Raw genomic sequence first — 27,250 nt, forward strand, 5'->3', positions numbered from 1 at the left:
AAAGGCAACTCATGGTAACCTGGGAATTCGCTGTGAGCCTGAAATGTGGGAGCTGGGCAGGGGGAATCACGGTTTAGCTCTGTTCAATCGTTCTCCCATCAGGAATCCTGTAACATCTCCCCTCAGCGCTGCACCGGCTGTCTCCAGCTAAGAGTTAAACTGAATTCTACAGACAGAGAGCTATAAAAGGGGGGTAGGACAGATGGAGGACCTTTATTCCTTCTGCAGCAGCCAGAAATGCTCATTCCTACATTAAAATCACACACTCACACTCAGGGTTTATGGTCCAGGTGCCAGGTGCTACATCCCAAACCCCAATCTCAGCTCCCAGAACCAGCAGATACCTCAGAGAGGCATCACAACGCACACAGACCAGATACACTCAGCTGGAAAAAGCAAATGATTTTCCAGACAAAGACAAATATAGAAATGCTGCCAATGCATATGCATAATGCACTAAAATGTGCATCCGGGGGCTGAGCACGGCACCTTCCAGGAAAGCTGCGCCTCCGAACGCTCCCACACAGACACGAGGCCAGCAGGCACCACACAGCACCTGGTCTGTTCTCCTGCAGCAAACCAGGAGAGCTGGGCAGCTCTTTCATGTCTAAACCTGGCCAGCTTCATGCTTTAACCCCAGCCCCACCACCAAGGGCAGCCTGTCCTGCACTGTCCTCCCTGGGGAAGGTGATGCTCCTGCCCCAGCTCACCATCACACCAACACCAAACCCAGCTGTTCAATGCAAGGCTTGCTTTCATTTTCTTTCTTTGCCAGAGAGCTCCCTCAAAACCAGAAGGGTCCTGTATCCACCCCAAACCCCATCAAAGGAGAGACCATGTCAGGACTGGGTATTCACAGGGCCTCCCTTGATGGCCTCCACTCAGACCCACTGGATTTTGCCAGACCAGCACTCAGCCAGCACCATCCTGCTCATTTCTGACCAGCTCTGGAGCATGTGCAGGCTGTGATGTGTTTGCAGATGCAGAGGCTGGGCTCTGTTGAGCAGCATTAGAAACAAGAACAGTTTGGGTTCCTTACATGGTTTATTTTGGGTGGTAAGTGCCAGCCAGAGGCTCTCTCCAGCATCTGAGGCCCCTGCTCTGTCCAGGCAGGGAGTTTCTCACTCAGGAGGGCAGTGAAAAGCCCTTTTTCACCTGTAAAATCACAGGAAGCTGCTTTAAAGCTGCCCCAGGCTGCCCTGTTAGCACACAGGCCAGGCTGGATTCAAGTGATGGATCTGCCTCATCCCCAGCTTCCAAACCTGCATTTTCTATCAAGGATCCATTTTTAGGATAGCCAGTCTGTCTGATGTAATTTTAGACTAATCAGAATAGCAAACATAGAATTATTTGGGTTGGAAGGGACCTCGGAGATCGTTTTGTTCCAACACGTAATAGATGTGGAATATTTATTATTATTGCTACCATCCTTTCCCAAAACAACACAGGCAATTTTCCAAACCATAAACCTGAACTTACAAAAACAGCCAGGAAATTCCAGTTTCAATCTCAGAAGCAGCAACGACTTCCCCAAAACATACAACCAGCCTGAATTCATAGGGATTTTATGGCCACTTTATCTTTTCCTCTAAACTGCAGTGAGCACAGAGGGAGCCTGGGTGTGGAGCCCAGAGGAAATGTTAGAAGCAGCCCGGAGGGGATGTTCTGCTGGTCCACACCCCCCCAGGACCTGGGGACCGTCAGCAGGCACAGCCCATCCCTGGCTCTGCCCCCTGGAAGTGCCAGGTGGTTTCAAGGCAGAAGCCCTGAGGTTTTGCAGGGAGCCAGGGGAGCCAAAGCAGGGCAGGGGGAGCAGCAGAGGCTGGGAACCCTCCAGAACAAAGGTGCACACCTCACACATGCTCACTGAGCACTTCCGGAGCCCGACGGGAGCGTTTCAGTGCCAGCACCGAGCCTGGCAGCGCTGGGCTGGCATTCTGCGAGAGCTGAGCCACTCAGAGCGCGGGGGAGGGCACGGATTACACACAGAGCCACAGAGCCAGCCCCTCCTGAGCTGCCGGCCCCAAACCCCCACCACGGGAGGCTGTGGGGACCCCACTGCTGTGCTGCCTGCCCTGGGGAGCCCGGGGGATGCTGGAACCGGGGGATGCTGCAGTCAGGGGATGCTGCAGCTGGGGGATGCTGGAGCCTGGGGATGCTGGAACCAGGGGATGCTGGAGCCTGGGGATGCTGGAACCTGGGGATGCTGGAGCCTGGGGATGCTGCAGCCTGGGGGATGCTGGAGCCTGGGGATGCTGCACCTGGGGGATGCTGGAACCGGGGGATGCTGCACCCGGGGGATGCTGGAACCGGGGGATGCTGCACCCGGGGGATGCTGGAGCCGGGGGATGCTGCAGCTGGGGGATGCTGCAGCCAGGGGGATGCTGCAGCCAGGGGATGCTGCAGCCGGGGGATGCTGGAGCCTGGGGGATGCTGCAGCTGGGAGATGCTGGAGCCCGGGGGATGCTGCAGCCTGGGGGATGCTGGAGCCGGGGGGATGCTGGAGCCGGGGGATGCTGGAGCCCGGGGGATGCTGCAGCTGGGGGATGCTGCAGCTGGGGGATGCTGGAGCCCGGGGGATGCTGGAGCCCGGGGGATGCTGCAGCTGGGGGATGCTGGAGCCCGGGGATGCTGGAGCCCGGGGGATGCTGGAGCCGGGGGATGCTGGAGCCGGGGGATGCTGCACCTGGGGGATGCTGGGGCCTGGGGGATGCTGGAGCCCGGGGGATGCTGGAGCCCGGGGGATGCTGGAACCTGGGGATGCTGCAGCTGGGGGATGCTGGAGCCTGGGGATGCTGGAACCTGGGGATGCTGGAGCCCGGGGGATGCTGCAGCTGGGGGATGCTGGAGCCTGGGGATGCTGGAACCTGGGGATGCTGGAGCCCGGGGGATGCTGGAGCCCGGGGGATGCTGCAGCTGGGGGATGCTGGAGCCCGGGGATGCTGGAGCCCGGGGGATGCTGGAGCCGGGGGATGCTGGAGCTGGGGGATGCTGGAGCTGGGGGATGCTGCAGCCGGGGGATGCTGGAGCCCGAGGGATGCTGCAGACGGGGGATGCTGGAGCCAGGGGATGCTGCACCCGGGGGATGCTGCAGCCGGGGGATGCTACAGCCGGGAGGCTCAGACACAGCATCCCCTTCCCCAGGTCCAACACCCCCTAAAAGATCAGGCAGGAAAGCCCCGGGTGTGTCCCCTCACCCAGGGATAGGTTTGGGGCTCCAGAGGAGGCTCTGTGTGTGTAACAGCAGCACAAACAGATTTAGTGCAGAGAAGCTTCTATTTAAATTATATTCGCAGTATTCCCAACAGTACTTGCTGCTTTATATAACTTCCCATGCCTTCTGCGTGCACTAAATGTTAATTTTACTACGAAAATGGATGATACCTTCTCTTAGAAGCCTTCCTGATAAAGCACACCTACACAGCAGGGGTTTATATAAAACCACGGTGAAGTTGAACTTCACAGAATTCTTTCTGGGAAGTTTGGTCTAAGGTTCTGTACAGAGCAAAAGGAGGAAGGGGAAGATTTGTATCAGTTACATAAACCACACATCCCTCAACGCACAGAACACGTTACAGGAGCTTTGGGGAGCACGGTTTGTGATGCAGGACCAGCCAGGGCTTGTGCTGGACCAGAAAGGAGAGTGGAATTTCAGCACCTCTGGGAGGGACAGCAGCGGGGAAGGAGCCGGCTCCGCTCGCATCACACCCATCCCGCTCGCACCCGCACCCATGTGATGGACACGGGTACAGGGCAGGCAATTCTGGACACCCGAGTAACAAACACAGGGGCCCTACACTGACATTAATTCCAAGACAGGAATTCTGGAGCAAGCCAAGGAAACGGAAGATGCCAAATCCTCCCGTGCGGAACGCGCCGGGCTCAGCCTTGTGACCACGTCTCCCTCCAATGGATGTCTCCAGTAATCAGCACATCCCACTCCTGGCTCGGCAAACACAGCAGCCAGGGCTTGGGGCTGCAATGCTGACAGCTCCTGCACTCCCCGAGCAAGGACAGCCCCCAGGTCCCCACACCATGAGGTGCCAGGACACTGCAGGGCCATGGGGCTGTGCACGCTGTCAGCTCCAACTCCCTGTCCTGCTGTCAATCCCTGCTCCAGCTCCAATTCCCTGTCCTGCTGTCAATCCCTGTGCAGAGTAACAACCTCCACTCTGGGACAGACAGAGTGGAGTAACTTATTTTAGATGCCTAACCTTGGAAGAGGAAACTCAGACTAAAGATTGTGTCATAATTACAAAGGAAGATAATGTTTTCATTATGTTGTGTTTCCTACTGTTAAAACTAACTGAAGCCTGACATGAAGAAATGTAAAACCACACACTCAAAATAAATCAGACAGACTCCTCAGAGGCAGTCTGGAGAGTTAGATGCTCCTGTGGCAGGGGCTTGTACCCTGCTGGGTTTCCTTTAGACTGGTCAGGGCTCTAGTCCATCACAAACAATTCCAACTGACTGTGAGGAGCAGAGTCCTGTCCCAACACACCAGCTCCACCTTCTATTAGCTGAGAAAATGAGCTACTAAATTCTTAGCCTTAATTAACCAGAGAATTCTGGCCATGCCACTGGAGGAAGTGGTGTGGCAGGGCCCTGGGATGGGACAGGAGGAGCCCAAATCTGCTGCCCTCTGGCCAAAGGAGCTAGGTCTCAGTGAACTGGGGGAAATTTCACACAAAGCAGTGTGGCTCATGATTCTGAGCAGGAATAAAACTGGTGTGGATGGATGAAATCCATGGCCAAGAGGAAACCACTGCTGGTGACTGTCAGCCCCAAACTGCTTCAGTTCCTTTGTACTCCCACCTGGAGCACAAGCCCCACCCCAGAGCTTTGGGGCACCATGAGGGAAGTTTAAACTTCCCAGCTGAATTAATCCTGCCCCCAAGAAGGAACAGGCAGCCGTGGTACCCAGGGATGTGGGAGCACCTGCTCCTCCATTCCCAGGGATGGTACCCAGGGATGTGGGAGCACCTGCTCCTCCATTCCCAGGGATGGTACCCAGGGATGTGGGAGTACCTGCTCCTCCATTCCCAGGGATGTGGGAGCACCTGCATCTCCATTCCCAGGGATGTGGAGCACCTGCATCTCCATTCCCAGAGATGTGGAGCACCTGCTCCTCCATCCCCAATGTCCCACACCAGGTGCCCACAAACACTGCTGTGACACTGGACACCAGGGGGGTGATTCACAGACTCCAGCAGAGATTATAAGAAAACCATTAATTTTTTTTTTTCTAAATCTAGGCAGGAATTAAGCTCAGGGTTTCAGAGATTAAAGGCCAGTGAGATTATGATTTGCTGTTTCCAAAAAGGAGGATTTCCTTAAGCTGGGAGTTGCCTCTTTTTCCTTTCTCTTCACAGAATGCCTGACAGAGCCCTCTTTTCATCCTGGGCCAGATGGGAGGCACCAGCCTGTGAGCTGCAGAGCTGCTGCAAAGGCAGATTTTTTTCCTCAGGAATCTCCATATCTTTTATGTTTATGGAAGAGCTTCATGGGAAGCTTTAAAAATCCCCAAACACCTAAAATTCCTTACCCAAATTGCAAAATGAAGCAATACTTGTAGAGACCTGGGCCTGATTTTAGCTGTGAAAAATCAACTTTCCAGTCACCCACAGTTCCTTGCCTGCCCACTCCATCCCTCAAATGGAAAAGCTTCCTCACTGTCCACATGAACTTGGCACTTTTTTCCAGTAATTTCCTCTTCCTAAAGGACTGCATAAATTGAGAGCCAGCAAAGCAGCAAAGTGGGAGAGAAAGTGGATGTGGGAGAGAGTAGGGAAGGACCACATGAAGCAAGATGCCCTCGTGGTAAGGCTGGGAGTGCTGGAAAGAGAAGAAATTCAGTTCCTAAGCACAATTCTGCAATGTTCAGAGCACACAGGGCACTGCTGGAGGTTGAATTCAGCTGCACCTGCAGGACCACCTGGCCAAGAGCTGCACAAAGCTCAGAGGCCATGGGCAAGGACCTGAGCATCTCCAGGTCACTGCTCCAAGCATTCCATGAAAAAAACCCACAAGAATTCCACCCCAAGATGGGCAGCAGCTGAGCCACAGCAGCGATGTCCCCATGGAACCAGTGCCACAGCTCCTGGGACACTACACAGACCATGCTGAAATGGCACAGAGAGCCTGTCAGGGGGGCTGAGTCCATTGTGCTCCTCTGGATTGCACTGAGAACAACAGATCTTCTATTTTTAAGTTGACTTGAATTTAAAGCATTAAGACAGGCTAAAATCTCCTGCCCCTGGCAATAGTGTTGCGAGTGCTTTCTGCTCTCTTTGCATCTACTGCACACTCCAGCCTGCACTCCAGAAGCATCTTCAGATTCCCAGTGGTGAAAAAGAAAATAAAACCCCCTCAAATCTTGCAGAAATCCGATGTGGTAACACCAATTACCCTGGTCACAGAGAAAGACTTCAGGGGCCGAGCAAGTTCTGTTTAAAAGGACCCATCTAATTCTGATGCTCAACCTTATGTAAGCTTTCCTTGTCTGAAAAAACCTCAGCCCCTGGCCTAAAGGAACACAAGAGACCTTTACTCCTTAATTTCATTTCTCAACTTTTTGGCTCACTGTTGAGCCTGGAAAAAGGTAAAGAAAGCAAAGCCCAAACTGCAGAAAAATGCAAGCCAGGTCCCTTCCTTAAGGGAAGACAAGTGCTCCCTCCAGGCACTCTGACATTAAATTGCAGAATCTTCACATCAGACATGTCTGGGCAAAGTGCTGTGTGAAAAAAAAATTATTACATGCTAGAAAACTAAATTCTGAATTCTGAATTCAGGGTCAGTGTCACCCAGAGCAATTCAGCTGCACAGGCACAGGGAAACACTTTGGCATGAAAACCAAAGGGTGCATTTCAGCACCTGCAAGGGAATGAGGAGGAAAAGCAATCGGCCAGAGCTCCCTGCAGCCTCCTCACCCCCCTCCTGTGACACTTGGCTCTGGCTTCCCTGGGCTTCTCCTTGTCAAGACACTGAGAAAAGGAAAAACCATCTCATTAAGAAGCTGACCCACGGGTCTCATGTTCTTCACACAAATTAACCCAGAGAATTGGATGTGTTTCATATAAATCGTTTTCTCCCCCTCTCTCTGCCTCCCAAAAAAAGGAGAGGGAACAGCCTATTGAATCTGGCACTCTTTTAATGAAGAAAACACTGCAAGCCAACCTAATGAAGTAGGAATTCCAGATGGATGGCAGTAGGTGTATGAATAGAACATAGTGCACTCATTTTTATCAGCAATATCAGCATTAAAAAAGAACTTTAGAGCCTTTCTCTACTTTTTTTCCCTTTCTCCAAGCAATGCAGGTGAATGCCAGTAAGTAGGCTCCATTCCCTCTCCCAGCTCAGCGGGACTCCTTGCAGTGACAGTGAGCACAGGCTGCTGCCTTCCAGGAACGGCCAGCGCTGCCCTCCTGCAGCTCCTGACAATGTGTGACAGCCCAGGGGACCCTGGCTGTGCCAGAGGGACCCTGGCTGGGAGGGATCACAGGGACAATGCCCCCTGTGTGGGACACAGCTGCACACACAGGCACAGGAAGGCACCTGGTGCTGCACATTGGCAGTTCTGTGCTGGGGATCGGCAGCACCAAGGGGAAAATCCAGTGGGATGGAGCTGAGGTTTGTTTTCTGCCTGGAACAGGGCCCTGCAGGAGTGCTGAGTGCTTCAGGTGCTGCCTGAAACAGCCTGGCAGAGAAGGTGTGGGGCAATTCACTGCGTGCTCAGCATTACCCTGGGTCGTACCCAAGGGATTCTGCAGCGTGGCAGAACGGGGAGGAAGGGGCTGGGATCCCCTCTGAACACCCTTCTGTACAAGAGCACGACTCCTTGCCTTCACTGGGAGTCACCTGAGCTCCAGTCAAGGAATTCTTTACTGCTCATCCAGACTAAGCTGGAGATGCCACAGCCTGAGCCTGCACTGCTGCCTTTCCCAGACACAGCACTCGGCCAGTCCCTACCAACACTCGCCTCTCCTCTCCCTGCACATATTACATAATAAGCATCTTTTTTTTTTTCATAAGTTGTCTTTTCATAACAATAGAAACTATTGGAGCCCGAGATAACTTGATGAATTTTTCCTATTATCTAAGAGCTTAGTCACTCAGGGAATTAGTCATGTTCAAAATAACAGCCAGGCTCAAAGAGATTCAGAGCAACCATTCCAGAGCAGAAGCAGCTAATGTCATAAATACATTAAGATGTCAGCTTGAAGCATTTCAGAGATTTTTCAAGAAGTGTTCAAAAAAGAAAAACCCTTTGATGAGATACAAGGAAATCAGGTTCTCAGTTAAAAACTGTTGTGGTTTGCAAAGGCTGTGGTGCTCAAACACAAACCCTGAGCAGGAGGGACAGATGGACGTGGTGACCACATGGGGTGTGTGGCTTCCCAGCAAGCACAGCCTGCTCAGAGCTCCATGAAATCCTGCTTCCTATGCCTATGGCACCCTCCCAGGGTTTTCCAGACATCCCTGATGTATGTCAAGAGACAGAGGAGTTACTGGTGTGTCCCTTATCCAGCAGGTGGGAACTCCATGGAAATGGAGCCAGGCCTCCTCCCAGCCCCTCCTGGGTCTAACACAAGGACAATCATCAGCATGGAGCACAGATTTATCAAACATTTTTATTTACCACAACCTCAGCTACTTCTTAACCTGGACATTTGGCAGAGCAGCACCAGCAGGAGGCTCTAACTGAAAGGTTAAAGCAGCCCCAAAGTGGGAGAGAAATGGAAAAGTGAACAGGAACTATGTAAGAAAAATCCCACAAAGAAATGCATTTGGTGGGATGGACCTGGGGCTTTGGGAGCTCCATGGCCCCGCAGCATCCATGGAATTCTCCACTGCATGCAGAGCTCAGGCAAGCCAAGCAGCAACCTCCAGTGACAGGAGACCTGGATGAACAGGAACAAACTTCCAAATGTCCCACTCTGCTGGAAAAGCCCTCCCTGCTGAGGCCACAGGGCATGGACAGCAGGCAGCATCCTCTGCAGGACACCCACAGCACTCAGGAGCTTGCCTGGGACTGCTCCAGCAGCAGCCAGCACTCCCTGCTCCCTTTGATCTGCAGGAAAACTGCTCTGGGCCTCTTCAGTCCCATCTTTCCCTAAGGCCTGGATATCACAAGCTCCTCTTTCCATCCTGCCCTGGCCTGGCTGCTCTCCACCAGCTGCTTTTGCTTATCCAAACTTTCAAAACTGAAAGTCAAACCCAAACTGCTTTTTTCTACTTCTCTTTTCCAGGCTTCACATTGAGATTTTTAGGATTACGGAGTGCAAAGAGTACTTTGTGCTCCCAATACTCTGTGATTTTCAGACTGACAAGTGGAAAAGAATCAATGAGGAAAAATGCTGCTGATCACTCAGGGGCATCTCCACCACTTGCAGCTTTTGGCCCTTTGATTCACAGAATTCATTTGCACCATATTTTGGGTTGTGATGATTTACAAGAGTTTTACTTTTTGCTTACAAGAGAAATGGAGAATATTGACAGCAGCTTGATTTTAAGTATTTCAACAACAGGGAGTGTAAAAATATCACTATTTATGGCTGTGAAAGAAAAAAGCTGGGACTGCACCTATTGAAGGTGATGGCTGCACTCTCCTGGACTGTCACAGGCACAACATTAAACCCAAAAGGAGACCCTTTGTGAGGAAATACCATGGAAGATTCACACTTGTGTTACTTGCAATACAGTCAAAGACTCAGGGAAAAACTCTGCCCTTGTCAGATAAAAAACTGTTCCAGAAGAGGCTGTATTTTGTCCTGATTTAATCCAACTCATTTGATTACCATGCTGGATCAATACCCTCTGAAGAATGCCAGACCAAATAATCATTGCACTCACACACTGCTCAGATGTGCAGATTGATTCTCATCACTACCAATGACAATTAGTTGCATTTTTCTAGATTAGGAACAGATACTAGAGAGTTTAGCAACGTGGTACCAGTGAAGCATGGAAAACACCCCCGTGGGATGCCAGCATAATTGGCAAAAGATTAATTGTATAAAAAATGGGAAGCAGCACATGCAAAGCAGGGAAAAAAGAAGCTCCAACAGCTTAATATTATGGAATAATAGCATGGGTTTAGGGGCTGATTTGAAAAAAAAAAAACACCTGCCACAAGAACAAAAGGTACTATCACTTGTAAAGCATTAGTGACATGCTTCTTAAAGATGAGTAACTCTGAGTCTTGAACCCAAGCTGAGAACAACAGAAAACAGCATTTTGAATAAATCAGTGCTGTGCAGAATTTGGGAGAAACTAGGCTAAAATCCAGGTTCTGACCAATGTGCCTGAGCAGAACAAAGTCCAGGGATGCTGCCAGAATAAATGTGTATTGCTGGTCTTCAGCAGCACACAGAAAATAATACTGGAGTAAAAAGGACAGCTGAAAAACCATAACAGAGACTCAGTGCCCATGGAAATGGGTCCAGTGATGCTCAGGATGAAAGGCTGAGGTTCTGCACTGCAAGGGAGGCTGTGTGAACAGAGCAGCCAACCTTCACTCAGGAACAGAGCTGGCTGATAGTTCCACAGAACATTTCAGCCAGCAGACTGAGGTGATAATATTCCCACTGAATTACTGAAATGCAGCTACCCCTGGTGTGGAGTAACTCACTTGTTTAGCACAGTCCACCAAATGATCAACATCTGAAGTACTAAAATTTCAAATAACTTACTAGTGGGGACAGCAAGGAGAATCTGTATTGGAGGGAATTCTGCTATCCACACTAGCACTTGGCCAAGACATCTGGAACAATGCATCTTGTCTTGCTAAAGGAGCAGAATTTGTAGGGACCAAGTGTTGGCAGGACATTGGCTTTAGGCGCTCCCAGTATCCCTGTGCCCCAAGGGCAGGAGCCCCTGAACCCTCGGGCCACCCATGCCCAGGGAAACAGACTCCTCACCACCAGGGACTGCAAACATCTCCACTGGATTTATCTTATTTGGTTCAGTTTCACTTTGCTGCTTTGAAATAATTTTTTATTTTCAGGTATCTGGAGATATGTGGAATATCTCCAAACACTGCTGAGGCTGCTGAACTGCTGTATGAAATACAGAAACCACAGCTCTCTCTTTTATTTTTCCCTTGTTAGAAGGAGCAATATTGGGAAATTCCCGCTTCAAAATCAACTAATAGAGTTTTACTTTCCCACAAAAATATCTTCTATTACACCCTACAGTAAGCACTGTAATTTCTCTCGAAGAGAAAGCAAAGATTAGACTAATGAGAACAGAATAACACAGCCGGCAGCACAGAAGGGATCTGGGAAGATGAGAGGGCAAGAAGGTGTCGAGTCCTGTGCTGGGGCAATTAGAAAAGCACTTTGTCCTCCCCAGCAGGGCTCAGCAGCCACCTGGGACAAGGGGGAAAGGGAGGCGAGAGCCCCATCGGCTTCCCGGCACCACTTTTATCCCTGACACAGGGCAGAGAGGGGCACAGTATGGGACAAGCAGGACAGAGGAAGGACTCCCAGCCCTCCGGATGCTCCGAGGGTGGAAGGCGGCAGCAAACCCCCGAGGTGCTGCTGCGTGACAGACAAGCCTTGAACACGACCCCAAACAAACGCGTTGTGCTGCAGGCTGCTGCCTACACCGCACAGGGCACTGCCAGCACCGCCGGAGCCCTGCGGGAGCACAAACCCCCCGGGCCGCGTGTGTGAGGAGCGGGGAGGGCATGGAGGGAACGGGCAGCGATCCCTCCCGAAGGCTCCCCGCAGGCAGCAGCATCTGCCGGTGCCCCCGGAGCCGGAACGCGGGGGCTGAGCCGGGTGACGCCAGCTCGGCCTGAGCCCTGTGCCCGAGCCGGGAGCAGCCAGCGGGGATGGCCGAGCCGGGAGCAGCCCCAGGGATGGCCGAGCCGGACCAGCCCTCAGGGATGGGGAAGCCGGACCAGCCCTCAGGGATGGCCGAGCCGGACAAACCCTCAGGGATGGCCGAGCCGGAGCAGCCCCAGGGATGGCCGAGCCGGAGCAGCCCCAGGGATGGGGAGCCGGACCAGCCCTCAGGGATGGCCGAGCCGGAGCAGCCCCAGGGATGGCCGAGCCGGACCAGCCCTCAGGGATGGCCAAGCAGGACCAGCCCTCAGGGGTGGCCGGGCCGGGAGCAACCCTCAGGGATGGGGGAGCCGGAGCAGCCCTCAGGGATGGCCGAGCCGGACAAACCCTCAGGGATGGCCGGGCCGGGAGCAGCACCGAGAGAGCCGGGAAGGGCAAATCCAGCAGCACCTGCAAAGCCCAGCTCCGCACGGAGCCGTGCGGGAAATGCCTGTGCAAAGGCGGGCTGGGGCGGGAGGAGCATCTCCGAACACCCGCATCGCTTCCCGGGGAAGTTTCTCACTGGGCTGGGGGAACTTCCCCGCTTCCCCCCGGCCACGCAGCCCTCGGAGCCGGCTCGGCTGGGCTGGGCTCGGCTCGCAGGGCGGCAGGAGCTGCCTTGGCGGCTGTGCCGAGCCGGAGGAGTGTCTGTGTCTGCCAGGCTGCTGCAGGCGCGCCCAGGCTCGGCACGCCGGGCTCCCCCCGCACCGCAACTCATCATCGGGCGGAGGGGCACAGTGACAGGTCCCGGCTGCCCCGGGCAGCAGCCAGCCCTGTGCCGGCACTCCTCTCCTCCAGTGCTCTCCCACCGCACGCCCCACACGCCGGGGAACCGGGCAAACCCTGTGCTCCCCCCCCGAACCCACCGGCTCGTCCTACGGAACCCCCTCCCACGCCCCGAGGCATGCCCACCCTCCTTCCTTCCTTTCAATTCCTTCTTTTGCTCAGCAGTTTGGGAATGCAGAGTCTATAAAATGGCTACAGAGTGATCAATGGTTTCAAGGACAGGGAGTAAAGGAGGAGTCAGGAGATAGGACGGAGGTTCATTTCCCTGTCAAAGTACTGCAATAAGAGGAAAAGAGAAAGACATAGCTACCTGAACTCACCATTCCTGTTCCATCCCTTAGCCACTGCATCTTGCTTCTGATGATGTCCTTATTATCAGGGAGGGGAAGGAAAAAAAAAAATCCCTACTGCCTGGCGAGAGCTGGCAGGAAAAAAAAGAAGCCCCCCACCCCCACCCTAGCCTGGAGCTTTCAGTCAGCCATCCCTCAGCCCGGCAATCCCGTGCCTGTCAGGAGCACGTTATTAGCAGCCTCCTCACTACCTGGGATTGTGCTTATTTATTTCAGTCACGGACCGAGGGATTTGAGGGGAGGGGGATGTCCTTTTTCTTTTTTTTTTTTTTCCTTGCCGTGCTTTGAAACTCTGCAGGAGGGGAGGGGAGTGGAAGGGAGGGGAGGGAGAGGGGAGCGACGCGAACTTGGGGAGGGTCCCCGCAGGCACCCAGCGCCCCGGGCACCCCGTGCCCTCCTGCCGGGGCCGGTCACCCTCGCCCCCAGCGCTGCAGGACGCCAGCTCTGCAGAGCCAGCACATGCTCCACGCTCAGCAAGGGCTGGGGATTTTGCTGACGTTCAAAGGGCAGCAGGTTCTCATTCTGCTCTGCACATGAACAAGGATGAGTCCCCTTCCCACTGACAGCAAAGCTCCCGGCCCAGCCCAGCGCTGCACCTGCCCGGGCTGATCTTCCCCCAGCACCGGCGCCCTGCTCCCCTCTCCGCCTGTTCATCCCCTGCCTGCTGCCCCGGATTTCCCCCACTTTCTGGCCACAGCTGCACAGTTAAGAAAGCAAACACACTCGCTAAGCGTTGCTCATCGATCCGGCCACCCACCACGTCGAGGGAGAGGAGCTGGCGGTGTCTGGCGCTGGTTAGAAGAGGCGGCGGCAGCATATGGGATGTGTAGAGCCAACTGGGAACGGGGCTGAATCCTGGCGGATCCTCCAGCCGGGACACGCACGTCGACATGGTCCTGCCCATGCTGGGACAGCACACGGGGCTGCCAGCACCTGGCCAAGGCCGCTCACGGCGCCGGTGGCACAGCCCCCGCCGCCATCCCGGGGCTCGGTGCCCACAGGAAGGGGCAGCCCGCAGAAGGACTGACACACCCCTGAGGACAGGAAAATGCCCCACCAATATTCCCAAAATCCCCTCTTTGGCAGCTGAGTCTGCAGGGACAGGAGAGGGCAGGTAGGAACCCTGGACACAACGTGGGGAATGGCTGGCAGCGTGCTCTGGACACAGGCAGGACACTGGGGACACTGGACAGGCTGGATCCACACACAGGATATGCTGTAAAATCTGTGCAGGAGCTCCAATCTCCTCACTTACAGCTGCAGAGGATTTAGGGTTGTGTTTGCAAGGGTTTTTTCTCCATGCCTCAAGGGCAGAAGGGCATTTGGATCTCCCGCTCCTGGCCTCTGGAGGAGTCAACATTTTTCCTGCAGCCGGAGATTTTGAGTCAGGGAACAACACGCAGCTCCTCGTGACTGCCACTTTCTGCTGGTCCTGTGCCACTCAGCAGGATCAGGGCTTAGGTGTCTCCACTTATTTATTGAAATGGGACAGACCAGAAGTGCAGGCAGGACTGAAGGATGCTGCCCAGCATCTCTGCACTGCTGGGGCCCCACACAGCCTGCTCCAGTTCCATCAAGCCATATCCCATCACCTTTTGCACAGGCACTGACAGCCATCATTATTCCCAGAGATGGCTGACAAAAGAAGGAGTCAGGAGGCAAATGCTTATAGCTGTCCAAACTTTGGAATTCTGCCTAAGTTTCCAGTGACAAAAACACCAGGCAAGTTATTTACATCCACAGGAGGGCTCTGGTTGGAAAATTCCACCTCTAACAAGCATTCTGGAGTGTGTTATCAGTCAGGGTCCCCTCTGGGGAGGCCCCATCTCCTGCAGCAGGTGATGGCCACGGCTTTGTGCAGCCCTGGAATTCAGATCTCACATGTACCTCACCTGTTCAGGATGTCAGACACAGCCAGCACAGCCTCACCAACTGATTCCAAACCTGCAGGGCCTGGGGGAGCTGGGACAGCAGAACTGACTGACATAGAGACACAGACATCCTGAGTGGACATTGCTTCCCTCAGAAACTTGCACTGAAAACAGAGCAATGATCAGGTTATCTCTAAGTGAAGGGTAAATATTTTTTCTACCAGGAAATATTAAATGAGATCTGCCCTGTTTTCACCACACACACAGAGAATACAACAATGACCCTCTTAAGCACAAGATCAGCTTTAAACCATGCACTCCACCAAGGGAAGAGGATTTGTCTGGCACATCTCACCCTGCTGCTCTACCTGGGAGTGTGGATCTGGAGGAGGAGGAGGGCAATTTCTGTGGAGGACTGTTACACATGAACAGAATGATCCCAGTTTCTCTCCTCCTGCCAGCTGTTGACCAGGCCTGTCAATAAGGCTCATATTCCACTGTTTCACTGCCTATGCCTTGTTTACACCAAGCTGATTTGAGAAGCAAACCAAGAGTTGCCAGGTTAGTTCTTGCTCCCTACAAAGGTGCTGAAAGGCAAGAATGCCCCAAGATCAGCCAAGTCTCTGAATGGGCAGCAGGCTGCACACAATCCCATCCTGCCCAGAGCACTGGGGCAGCCGTTCTCTCTGGCACAGGGAACCTCAGAGAGAACCCAGCTGCATTTCCCTGCCAAGAAAATGCACCTCTGCTGCCTCATTGTCAATGCAAAGTGCTCTGCAGGCAGCCAGCGGGCAGGGGACCAAGCCCAGAGTCCCTGCCAGAGCAGGGGGAGCAGGGAAAAGCCACCTGTGAGCTTCTTCTGGGTCCTGTGCAGGGCCAGGAGCTGGGCTCTGATGATCCCTGTGGGCTCCTTCCAGCTCAGGATATTCAGTGACTCTGTTTTTCCACTTCCCCACACTGGAAGAAAGCATCTTCCAGGGAAGGGCACTAGGTGCTGGCTCCTGTGCCAGGTGTGCCAGGGGATGCTGCAGCCCAGCACAGCTGAGGGCTCTGTGCCCACCAAGCACATCCCAGACATGGGATATTACCAGGCACACCCTGAGCTGGGTGTGAGTCACAGAGCACTGTGGGATTGTGTCACGGGCACTGCTCTGGTAAGAAAACCCACAGTGCCCACAGGGAAACAGAGGCAGCTTTCAGTGTGTGCTGCTTGGGCACTGCAGGCTCCTGCCCTGGCATTTAGCCTGCAAACAAATGGGATTTCTACCACCTGTGTGAGCACATCCCACTGGGGAGGCAGGGACCAGGCTTTGCTCAGGTGGTCTGTCTGGGGGATCACTCCAGAGGAAACCCCCAGAAGAACTCCAGGACTGCTCATCAATAACACAATGTCCCAGTCAGTCTCAGCAGAGATGTGGTCTGGTCATATTTGACCTGTCACAGCCTCCAAAAATTTCTTTCTCTCTCCAGAATAAGGACCAAAATCAGCTGGCGTGCCCCAGTCCAGTCTGGAGTCTCCTTGTGACTGCCAGTGACACCAATAATGGGCAGGAAGCTCCCAGGGGAGCAGAGGAGTGAAGGCAGGGAAGGAAGGGACAGTGAATACCTCTGCAGTAGCAGTGACTGCCTAAATTACCAGATTAATGCCACTTTTCCACGTGGAATTTATTTTCTCCTCATTCCCTGCAGCTGGAGAGCCACTCAAAAGCCAAGCTGGTTATGAGCAGGAGGACCCAGTTTCACATCACAGGGAAACAGCAAAAATAGCCTCCATCCTTGTGCCTCATCCAGCACATCTGGAGTCATGGAAATGGCACTCAGGGGACTTTACCAACATTCCCACTGCAATCCAGTCTCCAATCCAATCCTCCCAGAAGCCACCCTGCTCTCCCACCATTAGTTACAGTATTGCAGGGCAGCTTTTGGGAGCAGAGCCCTGGTTTGAGACACCCAGAACACAGCCCTGGGATCCCAAAGACGAAGGTTCCTTTTCCTGCAGCCTGTGAGAGCAGCACTGCAGGATTTCACCTGCCTCTCCTCTTTTCTTCCTGCTATTGTGTTACCACATCACCACTGAAATCTCCTTCAGATCTTCAAGGCCTCCCTTCCTTAATCCCACTGGAAGAGTTTTGCTCTAAACCACTCCCTGGATGTGGGAACTTTTTCCAAAATGCTTTTTCCTCCACCCTGCTGCTGTTTTCATGAGGGGATTTCCCTTCTTTTGCTTTTCACCTCTGCCTTCCCTTCCCAGCTATAATGCTGCACTGGACAACATCCCCCAGCCAGCAGCTTCCCATTGAAATTTCAGCCTGGAATTTCCTCACTGAGGCAGCAGAGGCTGGCAGTGCCCTTTGGAGAGCCCTGCCACACGCTGGTATTTCACTGCTGCAGAAGGCAGATGTTCTTCATTCCATATCAGAGAGCACAAATATGTTCCTGCAGTCATTGTCTCTATTGAACTGCAAAGAACAGGCACCAAATCCTACAGGTTAATTAATGAGAAAGGAGGGGAATTTGTCTAACCTCTACTAGGAATTATTCAGCCTGGCTTTATAAACCAATCAGCCACGCTACAGAGCTATGAAACACGTACCTTCCTGCAGGAAAAAAGCCCAAACCCCATGGAATACTCTCATAATGGCCCAGTGCCTCCCTGATTAGCACAGCAATAACACAGTGCTTCGGGCTCTTGCAAAGTATTATTATTATTTATGGTACATTACAAGGGAGTTTGTTTGTTCTTTAATAGGAGATGACATATTCAGAAGCCCAGATACGAGTGTCCTCCTGAACTAACTCTGACACAAAGATAGTTTCAGTCATAAATTATAGAATCATAGAACCACAGGACTGGAACAAGTGCCTGGAATGCTTTCCTCTGATGGAAGTGATTGGGATCTGGCTGTTTATCACAGCAAGGGACAGACATCATTACCTGAGAGAGAACCAGGGGCTTCCCCTGCCCTCCCAGGCTTCCCCTGCCCTCCCAGGGGGACACAGTGGACACTGGCAGGGACAGACAGGGCAGCCCAAAGCTCTCTCCCCCTGCTCCAAACCCCTTCTCCAGTCTGGATCAGTTGTGTGCACACTCTGTATGCTGGTACAAACTCGAGTTATTCCTAATTTAATGATGTGCATTGGGCATTATTAATTAATTGCAGTATTTATATTTAGCAGTCACAGTGCAAACAGCCCCCATCAGGCTGCAGGCACACACAGCCTGCTCCATGGGGAGGGAGGGAGGGCATGGATTGGGCATGGATTGGGCATAGCCACGCTCCCACAGACTCCCCTCCAAGGGCTTCTTGTGGGATTTTACCAACAAAATGCCAGCTTCAGTTTTGGAGAGGATCAAAACAAACCGGAACTTTTACAAAAGGCCTAGTGGGAAACCACAGTTTGGAATCCTGTTTGTAAAAAGCACATTTTTTATTAAGTAACCTCTTCAGTACACTGCCCACAGTCTGCCAGACACACAGAGGTTCCTCCCAGCCCTCTCCAGTCCATTCAACCCTTGGGAAGGCAGGAAAACAGGCAAATCCTGGATCTGCCTCCTTCCAAAACATCTCCTTCAACATGGTCTGCATGTTGTTTACTATTCCTTCTCCTGTCACCCCCGCCTGACTGACAAGACTCCTCATGCCTCAACCCATTTGATTTGCTAATATCTCTCAACTTTTTCCATTTGCAAACCTCCCACCTCTGCTTTAATGAACCCAAGGAGTCTGTTGCCAAGGAACGCTCTCTGTTGCCATGCCCTCTGCTTTAGAGGTGAAAATTAACAGCCTGCAGACAAATTAAACTCCTTGGGTGATGAGGAAAGCACCCCAGTTCAGACCCCCAAGCCCAGTAAAGTCCCTCCAGCATCCAAGTCTTCTTTATATCCATCTGTCACTAGCACTGCCCTAGTTCTGCTTATTTAGGGAAAATCCTATGGAGATTAAAAAAAGGAATAAAACTAAATTTGAAACTGAAAGGGCTTTACAAGCAGCACAATGCTCATATATAAATTCATTTCATTTGTCTACTAAGAGATCTGCACTCAAAAAAAAATTTTATTTTTTAAAGAAAACTAGAGCTTAGCATTGCTGTTTGTGAGAAGATTGACAGGGAAACAATAAATGCTGCCCTTGGTTGTGCATTTTGAGGTCACAAGGGACTGGCAAATCCATAAACCCTGAGGCTGTGCAGTTCCCTGGTGCCTGGAGGGACAGCCCATGCAGGAGCCCAGGATGGAGCTTCCAGGGCCCTCAGCATGGCCCTGTCTCATGGCCTGGGAGCTCTCAGAGCCCTGCCTTCTTCCAGAACCAACAGCCAGACCCACACTGAGCTCCTGCCTGTCCCAAACCAACAGCCAGACCCACACTGAGCTCCTGCCTGTCCCAAACCAACAGCCAGACTCACATTGAGCTCCTGCCTGTCCCAAACCAACAGCCAGACCCAAAACCCAAACCCCTACCTGTCCCAAACCAACAGCCAGACTCACCCCTGAGCTCCTGCCTGTCCCAGACTCACACTGAGCTCCTGCCTGTCCCAAACCAACAGCCAGACTCACACTGAGCTCCTGCCTGTCCCAAACCAACAGCCAGACCCAAAACCCAAACCCCTGCCTGTCCCAAACCAACAGCCAGACTCACACCAAGCTCCTGCCTGTCCCAGACTCACAGCTGAGCTCCTGCCTGTCCCAAACCAACAGCCAGACCCACACCAAGCTCCTGCCTGTCCCAAACCAACAGCCAGACCCACACCAAGCTCCTGCCTGTCCCAGACTCACAGCTGAGCTCCTGCCTGTCCCAAACCAACAGCCAGACTCACATTGAGCTCCTGCCTGTCCCAGACTCACAGCTGAGCTCCTGCCTGTCCCCTCTCCCCACCCACAGCCCATGGGGATCTCTCTGGAGCTGAGTGCTTTGGAGGAGGCAGCCCAGCCTGGTCCTACACCCACACAAACACACAAAGCCCTGGACAGAACTGGTTTTCCTGCCATGGAAAGCACAGCAGTGAACTGGCACAGCCTGATCCAGGCATGGCACAGCTCCCACTCAAACCCACAGGATCCCTGCCTCACAACCAACTTTACAGCTTGGCTCTCCAAGCAGCAAAGCACAAGGCAAGGAGGTTGGTCCCCCAGGAGCTCTCATCAGCAGGTAGGTGAGTGTTTAACAAGCAGCTGGTATTTATGGCCACAGTTGATTGGAATGCACGGAGCCATCAGAGGAGCCTCTCACATTCACTCAGCACTCCTCTTGCTCTGTTATTTCATTCAAGCTGTGACCCCTGGCCCGGGATGCTGAGCTGAAGCAGATCAGCTCCCAGCCCTGTTTTCATGGCCTCAGTCAGTCTGAGTTACCAGGATGTGCTGGGAGCCCCAGGGGTGCAGGGAGCAGCACACAGCAGAGCAGGGAGGGCTCCTGGAGCAGCCCAACCTCAGCTCTCCAAGTGTGGGCTGTCCAGTGATGGACACTCAGGACAATGAGGAGTGTTCTGACCAGGATGAGGTACATTCCCAGTCCCTACATGCCCATTTTTCCAGTGTGCCTGGGTCAGGTCAATCTCAAGGTTTCTCCTGCACATTTCTCTCCCTGCTCTCCTGTGCCTGCCCTCAGCTGTGCCAGCCAGGGCACATCTGGGCAAGACAAACAGCAGGGGAAAGGAGCAGCTGAGACCAGCCCCAGCCTCAGCAGGAGAACTTCTTGTGCTGGGGCATCATCTGCATGGATGCTCCATCAGCCTAAGGAAACCGCTTTGCTGAGCCTCTCTATTAACTGGAACTATTCACTTTTAGGGCCAGGAATGTTTCCCAAAGAAAAGCTCTTTCAATACTTCAGGCTGCTAAAGCATCGTGAGGCTTCCCTTCTGAGAGAGCCTTGCCTTGAGTCACCCTCTGGAATCAAAAGCAAAGCAAAGCAGAGAGATTTTCTCTTCCCCACTCACCACGTGAGGGATGTGAGTTCCCCTGATACACTGCAGACCCAGGGCTGTGGCTCTCCAAACCACTCAATGTGCTGCTTTCACTCCCAGCTACTTTTCCAGACCCCTCCAAATCCAACAGTCCCCTCCTCAGATTTCCACAGGTCCTCCCCACTGGGCTCAATCTGCAAAGGAAAGTTTCAGTCTTGCCTCCCTTTTAAAAGAGTATAAAATTCATTTTCTGACATTGCCTTCTTAAAGCTCCCACCCCTGCTCCCTCCCCTCAGCCCACAACTTCTTGCTGGTGTCCTTTGAAATTGGTAAAACTCATCTGCCTACAACAATTACTGCCTGCTTTCATTCCAAAGGAAACCAGCTGCCTCTTGGGCCTGTCTGATTACAGCAGGGGGAACAGGCCATGGGCTCCAGGAATCTGGAGATTCCAGCAGGGGGAACAGGCCATGGGCTCCAGGAATCTGGAGATTCCAGCAGGGGGAACAGGCCATGGGCTCTAGGAGTCAAGAGATTCCAGCAGGGGGAACAGGCCATGGGCTCTAGGAATCAGGAGATTCCAGCAGGGGGAACAGGCCATGGGCTCCAGGAGTGTGGAGATTCCAGCAGGGGGAACAAGCCATGGGCTCCAGGAATCTGGAGATTCCAGCAGGGGGAACAGGCCATGGGCTCCAGGAGATTCCAGCAGGGGGAACAGGCCATGGGCTCCAGGAGATTCCAGCAGGGGGAACAGGCCATGGGCTCCAGAAGTGTGGAGATTCCAGCAGGGGGAACAGGCCATGGGCTCCAGGAATCTGGAGATTCCAGCAGGGGGAACAGGCCATGGGCTCCAGGAATCTGGAGATTCCAGCAGAGGGAACAGGCCATGGGCTCCAGGAGATTCCAGCAGGGGGAACAGGCCATGGGCTCCAGGAGATTCCAGCAGGGGGAACAGGCCATGGGCTCCAGGAGGCTGAGGCCTGCTGGGTGAGGGGAAGGGCTTTGGTGTGCTCAGTGCACTGTGGCTAACACGAGCAGACAGGCACACCCAGCAGCAGCCAAAGGTGTCCCCAGGAAGCCACCTCACAGCAGGGATGCCATCTCACAGCAGGGACGCTCAACACAAAGTACAGGGTGTAAAATACGGGCAGGGATCACCCAAAAGCTTCCAGAGCATTTCAATCTGAGGTCGTGCACCAGCCAAGGTGTCCAGATGTAGGAAAGGTATTTTGTGCTGTTCTTGTGAGCCAGTGAAGGCTTCCTAAAGATAAGGAAAGCCCCATATCTCTCTTGAGGAAGACACCAAGGCTATCCCTATGACAACGTGATGGAAGAGAGAAAGTTTAAAGATACAGACTCTAGCTGGCTCACAGAATGACGTGGCTCCTTGTTCACCTATTGAGAACTTTGTGTCTTTCTTATGATCAATGGGCAGTGAATGTGTCTGTTAAGTAAATGTAAATATCTTGAAAAATTATAAAAGCAACATGTTGCTACAATAAATCTCTCTTATGCACCTTCTGGTGGAGTCCTGGTGCTTTGCACTGTGTCACACTCTATAGTGACAGCCAGGAGCAGTCAGATCCCAGGAGCAGTTCTGGAACCACCCCGGAGACATGAAGGGGTTAAACCCAGCGTTGGGACTGCCTGGCAAGCCTTGGTGAATTCCTTCATTAAACACATCCCCAGCGCAAACGAAGCCATAAATATGTGGCATTCTCTCCCTCTAGTGGCTGGCGGCTTGGAAATGAAGGGGATGGAACCTGACCCTGCAATCTGTGGGAACCAAGGGGGCTGTCCCGGGCTGCCTGTCCCCCAGAGCCAGCCCAGAAAGGGGATCACACCCTCTGCCATTGTCACACCCTCTGCCATTGTCACCCCCCCAGCACTGCGAGGGGGTGAAGTCCCCCCTGCTTTCAGCAGGCACCTGTGGGTGACTGCCCCCATCACTCCCCTGCCTGTCTGGATTCCCTGCAGTGTCCCCACCTCACCAGGCTGATCCTTGCTCATGCCCCAGTGCCAGGAACACACAAGAGCTACTCGGAATTACTGTCACCGTGTCACCATGTCACCCCACAGCAGCCAGGCTGCCAGCTCTGCTCACTCCTTACAACACTCTGAGCTTGTAGGAAAGCATGAGACACAAAAAGGCACCCAGAGAGGCACAGAGACATCAGTGAGACAAACCAAGGAGTAACTCAGTATGACACACGAGGAACAGCTCCCCAATAAACTGCTTCTGAAGGATTTTAAACAAACACCAAGCTCTGCACCACACCCAAGGTTCCCAGATTTGGTGATGTGGTTACTCCAGCTATGAAGAGCTGGGACTTGTTCCCACATAAGCCTTCCTCTAAGGACAGCTAGCAGGGTCCAGGACCTTAATTTGCAATAATGAGTGCTGTTTTTAGGAGGACAGCATCCTTGGAAGGAAGACAACAACATCAAAACCAGTTCAACACAGCTCCTTTCCACTAACTGCAATACTGCTCTACCATTTCATGTATTTTAGCTAAAAATCCCAAGGCTCTCTGTCAATAATGCACCATTACATCACCACAGAATTTGTGTGTGGGTATGAATGTGGATGAATATCCTCAACAACAGCAGAAAGCTTCTCACAAAAGGTGAGGAAGAAGGGAAGAAAGAGGAGATGGATGCTATCCAAGCAAGGTGGTGGGTTTGATTCAAAGATAACATTTGCAAATATTCTCTGCAGCTTTTCCAGGCTGGCATGGCAGACAGAAACACACCTGAGTGTTTTCAACAGCCTCGGGAAAAGAGGGGGAGTTTGAAGTGGGAAGGCCTCAAGCTTGACACAAACAGGAAAAAAATTCCAGAAGGAAAATACATCCAGAAGGAAAAAAAACATCCAGAAGGAAAACCTGTTGTGATCTCACATGGGAAAGGTTACCAGAGCTTCCCACAACCCCTGTGGCTCTCTGGCCATGCTTTCAGGCACTGCTCTCCCACTACCCCAGGGGGACATGCTGGGACAAGCCTGCCAGGGGCCTCTCTGAAATCACATCCCCAGTTTGACCACAGGCACTCCCGTGTGATTTCTGAAGTGGATGCAAACCAGGATACATCCACCCAAGCAGTGCCTGCACAAACCAGAGAGGGAGGCAGGCATTCAAAGCCACAATTACACCCAAATCCCATTAAACCACATTTAATCCAAATCCCATTAAACTGTGTCGGCCTTTTCCTGCCTCTCCTTCCCTGCTACTCATGATCCATGAGTCAGGATGCCTCTGGTTTCTGCCTTCCAAAACTGTCCTTCACCATTTGGTACTTGGATTGGCAGTGGAGCTTGTAATTAGGTCCCAAATGTGGCACCACATCAGTGCTGACTACAGGGATTACACAGAGGTAAAGACTTTAAGAGCTCGTGTGATGTGAAGTCTGAACACCATCCATCGCCTTCTGGAGTGCTAAATATACCCATATTTTACTATTTACTTGTCTGCTTAGCTATCTCAGGAGCAGTCTGTGGCAGTCCCTATAGAAGGCACTTTTCTATCTATATATAATGTGCTTAGCAATTTTTGCCACTGAAGCTGCACAGATATATTCCACACGGAGCTTTTCATCCTTAGAAACTTCATCATGGGAAAAATCCACGCTGCACTAATCTTGCCAGGTTCTTAGAAAGGGATGCTGGCAGGCAGGATGAGTGTCCTACCACCCCCAAGTCTGCAATTCCTGTAAACTGCCAGTTTGAACCACCTTAAGAATATGGCATGAGAAATAACTGATACAGGCAGCCATTGGAAATTTCCCTGCCTTCCACCTACAAGAATAGATTTTGTGGTTTACCCTCAATTTGCACAAAATACAGATGGACATACAGTCCCTCAACAAAGAAATCAAGATTTTTTTTGCATAAGCCAGGTAAGGCTGCAAGAACAGGTGTTGAGATTTTCCCCCAAAGCTCAAGCTGCTGGAAACACAAGCAGCTCACGTGGCTAAAGACAATCCCTGAGACTCCTTCAAGTCTAAGCTGTGAAAAAACCAAGCCAGAATCCAAGAGGTGCTGAGATAAATGATGAGAGCGTGGCCCTTGCCTGCTCACACTCTGCCAGATGGGCCCTATAATGGCATTTGAAATCCATGAAAAGCACAACATGAGCTGTGCCCGAGGCTGGAAATACAGCCAGCAAATTCCCCTGCCTGGTGCTGATCCAAGCACTCCACAGCCATCTCCCACCTGCATCTGCTGGGGTGGGGTTATTTTGGAAAGGAGTGGGTTTGAAATGTACAGAATTGTTGCTAAAACACCATTTTTCTTAACTAAGCTGTGTTGTAAGGAGATAAAAATAGCCTGTTGGGGAGAGCAGACTTAACTGTGGAGGCATCCCAAAAATATCCTGTGTGAAGGGAAAGGTGTGAATGCATGTTCTCAAAAAGGAATGTGTGGCTTAGGCTTTACTCTGCTTCCACTACACAGCCATATGTTGGCTGCTGGGTTCTATTAATAACCTCAGTTATTTATATTAATATCCCACTTGGTGTCTGGCTGAGCACAACTCTGGGTTCAGGAATCCTTGATGTTGGTACCTCCAATTTATAGGAATGCCCAGGTGTCAGCTCTGCCAGAAAGGGAATTTGATGGAGTCTCCTGCATTAAGAACACACTGATCCTGATGCCTCAGGTTTCAGCTTTTCTATTTTTCAGGTTCTGTGCTGCTTTAGTGTGTGGGTCTGGGCTGCATATGAGGGGATGCTGAGCTCTGTGCACAGAGCAGGGAGACAAAACAATTCCTGCTCCAGCTGGGCACCAAGGACAAATGACCCAAATCTCAGCCCAAGAGCACAAACACCGTGGGCTGGAGAGAGAAAAACAAGGATGGGACTGCATGGGCTAAAGCTGGAATGGGACAATGAACTGCAAAATGCAAATGGAGCAGAACTGATCAAAGGGAGAGACCCTGTGACCATTTTGGTTCATCTTGGGTGCAGCCCTGGCTGGGCTCTTGTGCTGCCCAAGGTGCATCCATTGAGGCCTTTTAATAAATCTCTACTTTATTCTTTAACTCCATCTAGTCTCTGTTCTAGGGCAGCCTCCACAAGGCATCAATCCCATGCAGTTCATGGGGAGGAAGGAGGGAGGGGTATCCTCTGTGCCTCTAAATGACTCCAATCCCTCGCTAATACACGGGCATTTTTGTCATAAAGGCACAGAAAACTCACACAGACCCTCCAGCTGGCCCTGTACACCTCACATTCAGAACAGCAAGCTGGATTTGATATTTAGGCTCAACCCTTGTGGTCTGCCCGTTGTTGTTCCATTCACAGCCACATTCTTTCATCCCTTACTGGATGCCCAGCCTGTTTCCTGGTGATACATCAAACTTCCCAGAAGATTTTGGACTTGATGGCTACAAAACAGAAACAAATGCATGGAGAGGGAAAATTGCTCACTATGAGCTCTCCCCCCAGAAGGAGTTTTTTCTTTTTCTATTCTGCCCCTCCCTTCACTTTTCTTGTATTTTAGTGTTATTTTTAACACCATTAACAGCTCTGCTCCCCCACCCCTGATGGGGCCAACCCCTGGGACACCCCAGGAGTTCTCTCCCCCATTAACTCTGAGCCCACACAAGCCAGCCCAGGCAGAGGGGCTGAGCTTTAGTGCTCTTCAAGCATTCACTTCTTTGTAATAATTTTAATGTTCAATCCTGTAAGAGATTTTGCACTCCAGTCATTTTCCACTCATTTGCAGGAATTACAATATCCCCTTTCTCTTTCACTGAAACAGAGCTGGCTGTTGAGGGCTGCCATTCATGGCAGCCCACAGAAAACTCTACAATAGATTAAGCCCCAAAGTAAAGAGCTCTCAAACATCCATTGTGCCCCAGCCAGCACAGAGCTGATCGCTAAATTGTGGCTTTTGCACAAAACACTCACATACATTAAAGCTGCCTTTGTTTGTGGAGGGTTTATTTTGTTTATTTTTTTAAATGAGCTTTCTGAAGAAAATTTTCACCTGAAAGCAAAGTGTGGAGACTTGATTACAGTTCAGAGCCTTAAAACTTTCTGTTTTTTTCTATTTGAGCTTTCACTCTCAAAAAAAGACGGGAGAAACTTCCAGATAGCAGAATGAAAACAAAAATTTGTTGTAAATCTGGCTTTCTGACCAAAAACCACAATGGAAAATCTCCTAACAGCCCTTAAGGAAATCATTCAGCAAAAGCCTGGATGACCATTGGTCTGTTCCTGCAGGGTTAATGATGAATAAAGAGAAGAAAATGGGCAGATGTCTTGTTGGACACTGTGGTGCCACTGCCTCCAGCAGGAGTTTTACATTTGGATTTACTGCAAAGCCCCAAAATGCTGCATTGCTCACCCAGTGGCTCTTGGTTCAGCAATCCAGGATGGGGATGGTGCCAGCAGGGACATTCCCTAGGGAACAGCTCCAGCAGGACTCCCAAATGCCTGGCAGGGCAGTGCCAGTCCCAGAGGTTCGTGGGTCTGACCCACCAAGGTGCCTGCAAAGCTCCCTTGAGGATCA

General features: G+C 52.0%; 1 protein-coding gene across 7 annotated transcripts in view; it reads right to left on the reverse strand.

The window, feature by feature from the left end:
- The window catches only part of ARHGEF9 (Cdc42 guanine nucleotide exchange factor 9), a 179,611-nt gene that overhangs the window by 121,191 nt on the left and 31,170 nt on the right, over window positions 1–27,250 (reverse strand). The window contains exon 1 of one of the 7 annotated variants that reach the window (XM_071442763.1): window positions 12,938–13,089. The exons of 5 other annotated variants lie outside the window; for them this stretch is intronic. In XM_071442763.1, the coding sequence (XP_071298864.1) occupies window positions 12,938–12,967 (30 nt within the window). In that variant the 5' untranslated portion in view covers window positions 12,968–13,089. Of the gene's footprint in view, window positions 1–12,927; window positions 13,090–27,250 lie in introns of those variants that run through there. One more of the 7 variants, XM_071442768.1, reaches the window with a different exon arrangement.

The sequence above is a fragment of the Agelaius tricolor genome, unplaced genomic scaffold, assembly GCF_023055355.1.
Source record: "Agelaius tricolor isolate 1412-34295 unplaced genomic scaffold, bAgeTri1.0.p SCAF_17, whole genome shotgun sequence".
NCBI lineage: Eukaryota > Metazoa > Chordata > Aves > Passeriformes > Icteridae > Agelaius > Agelaius tricolor.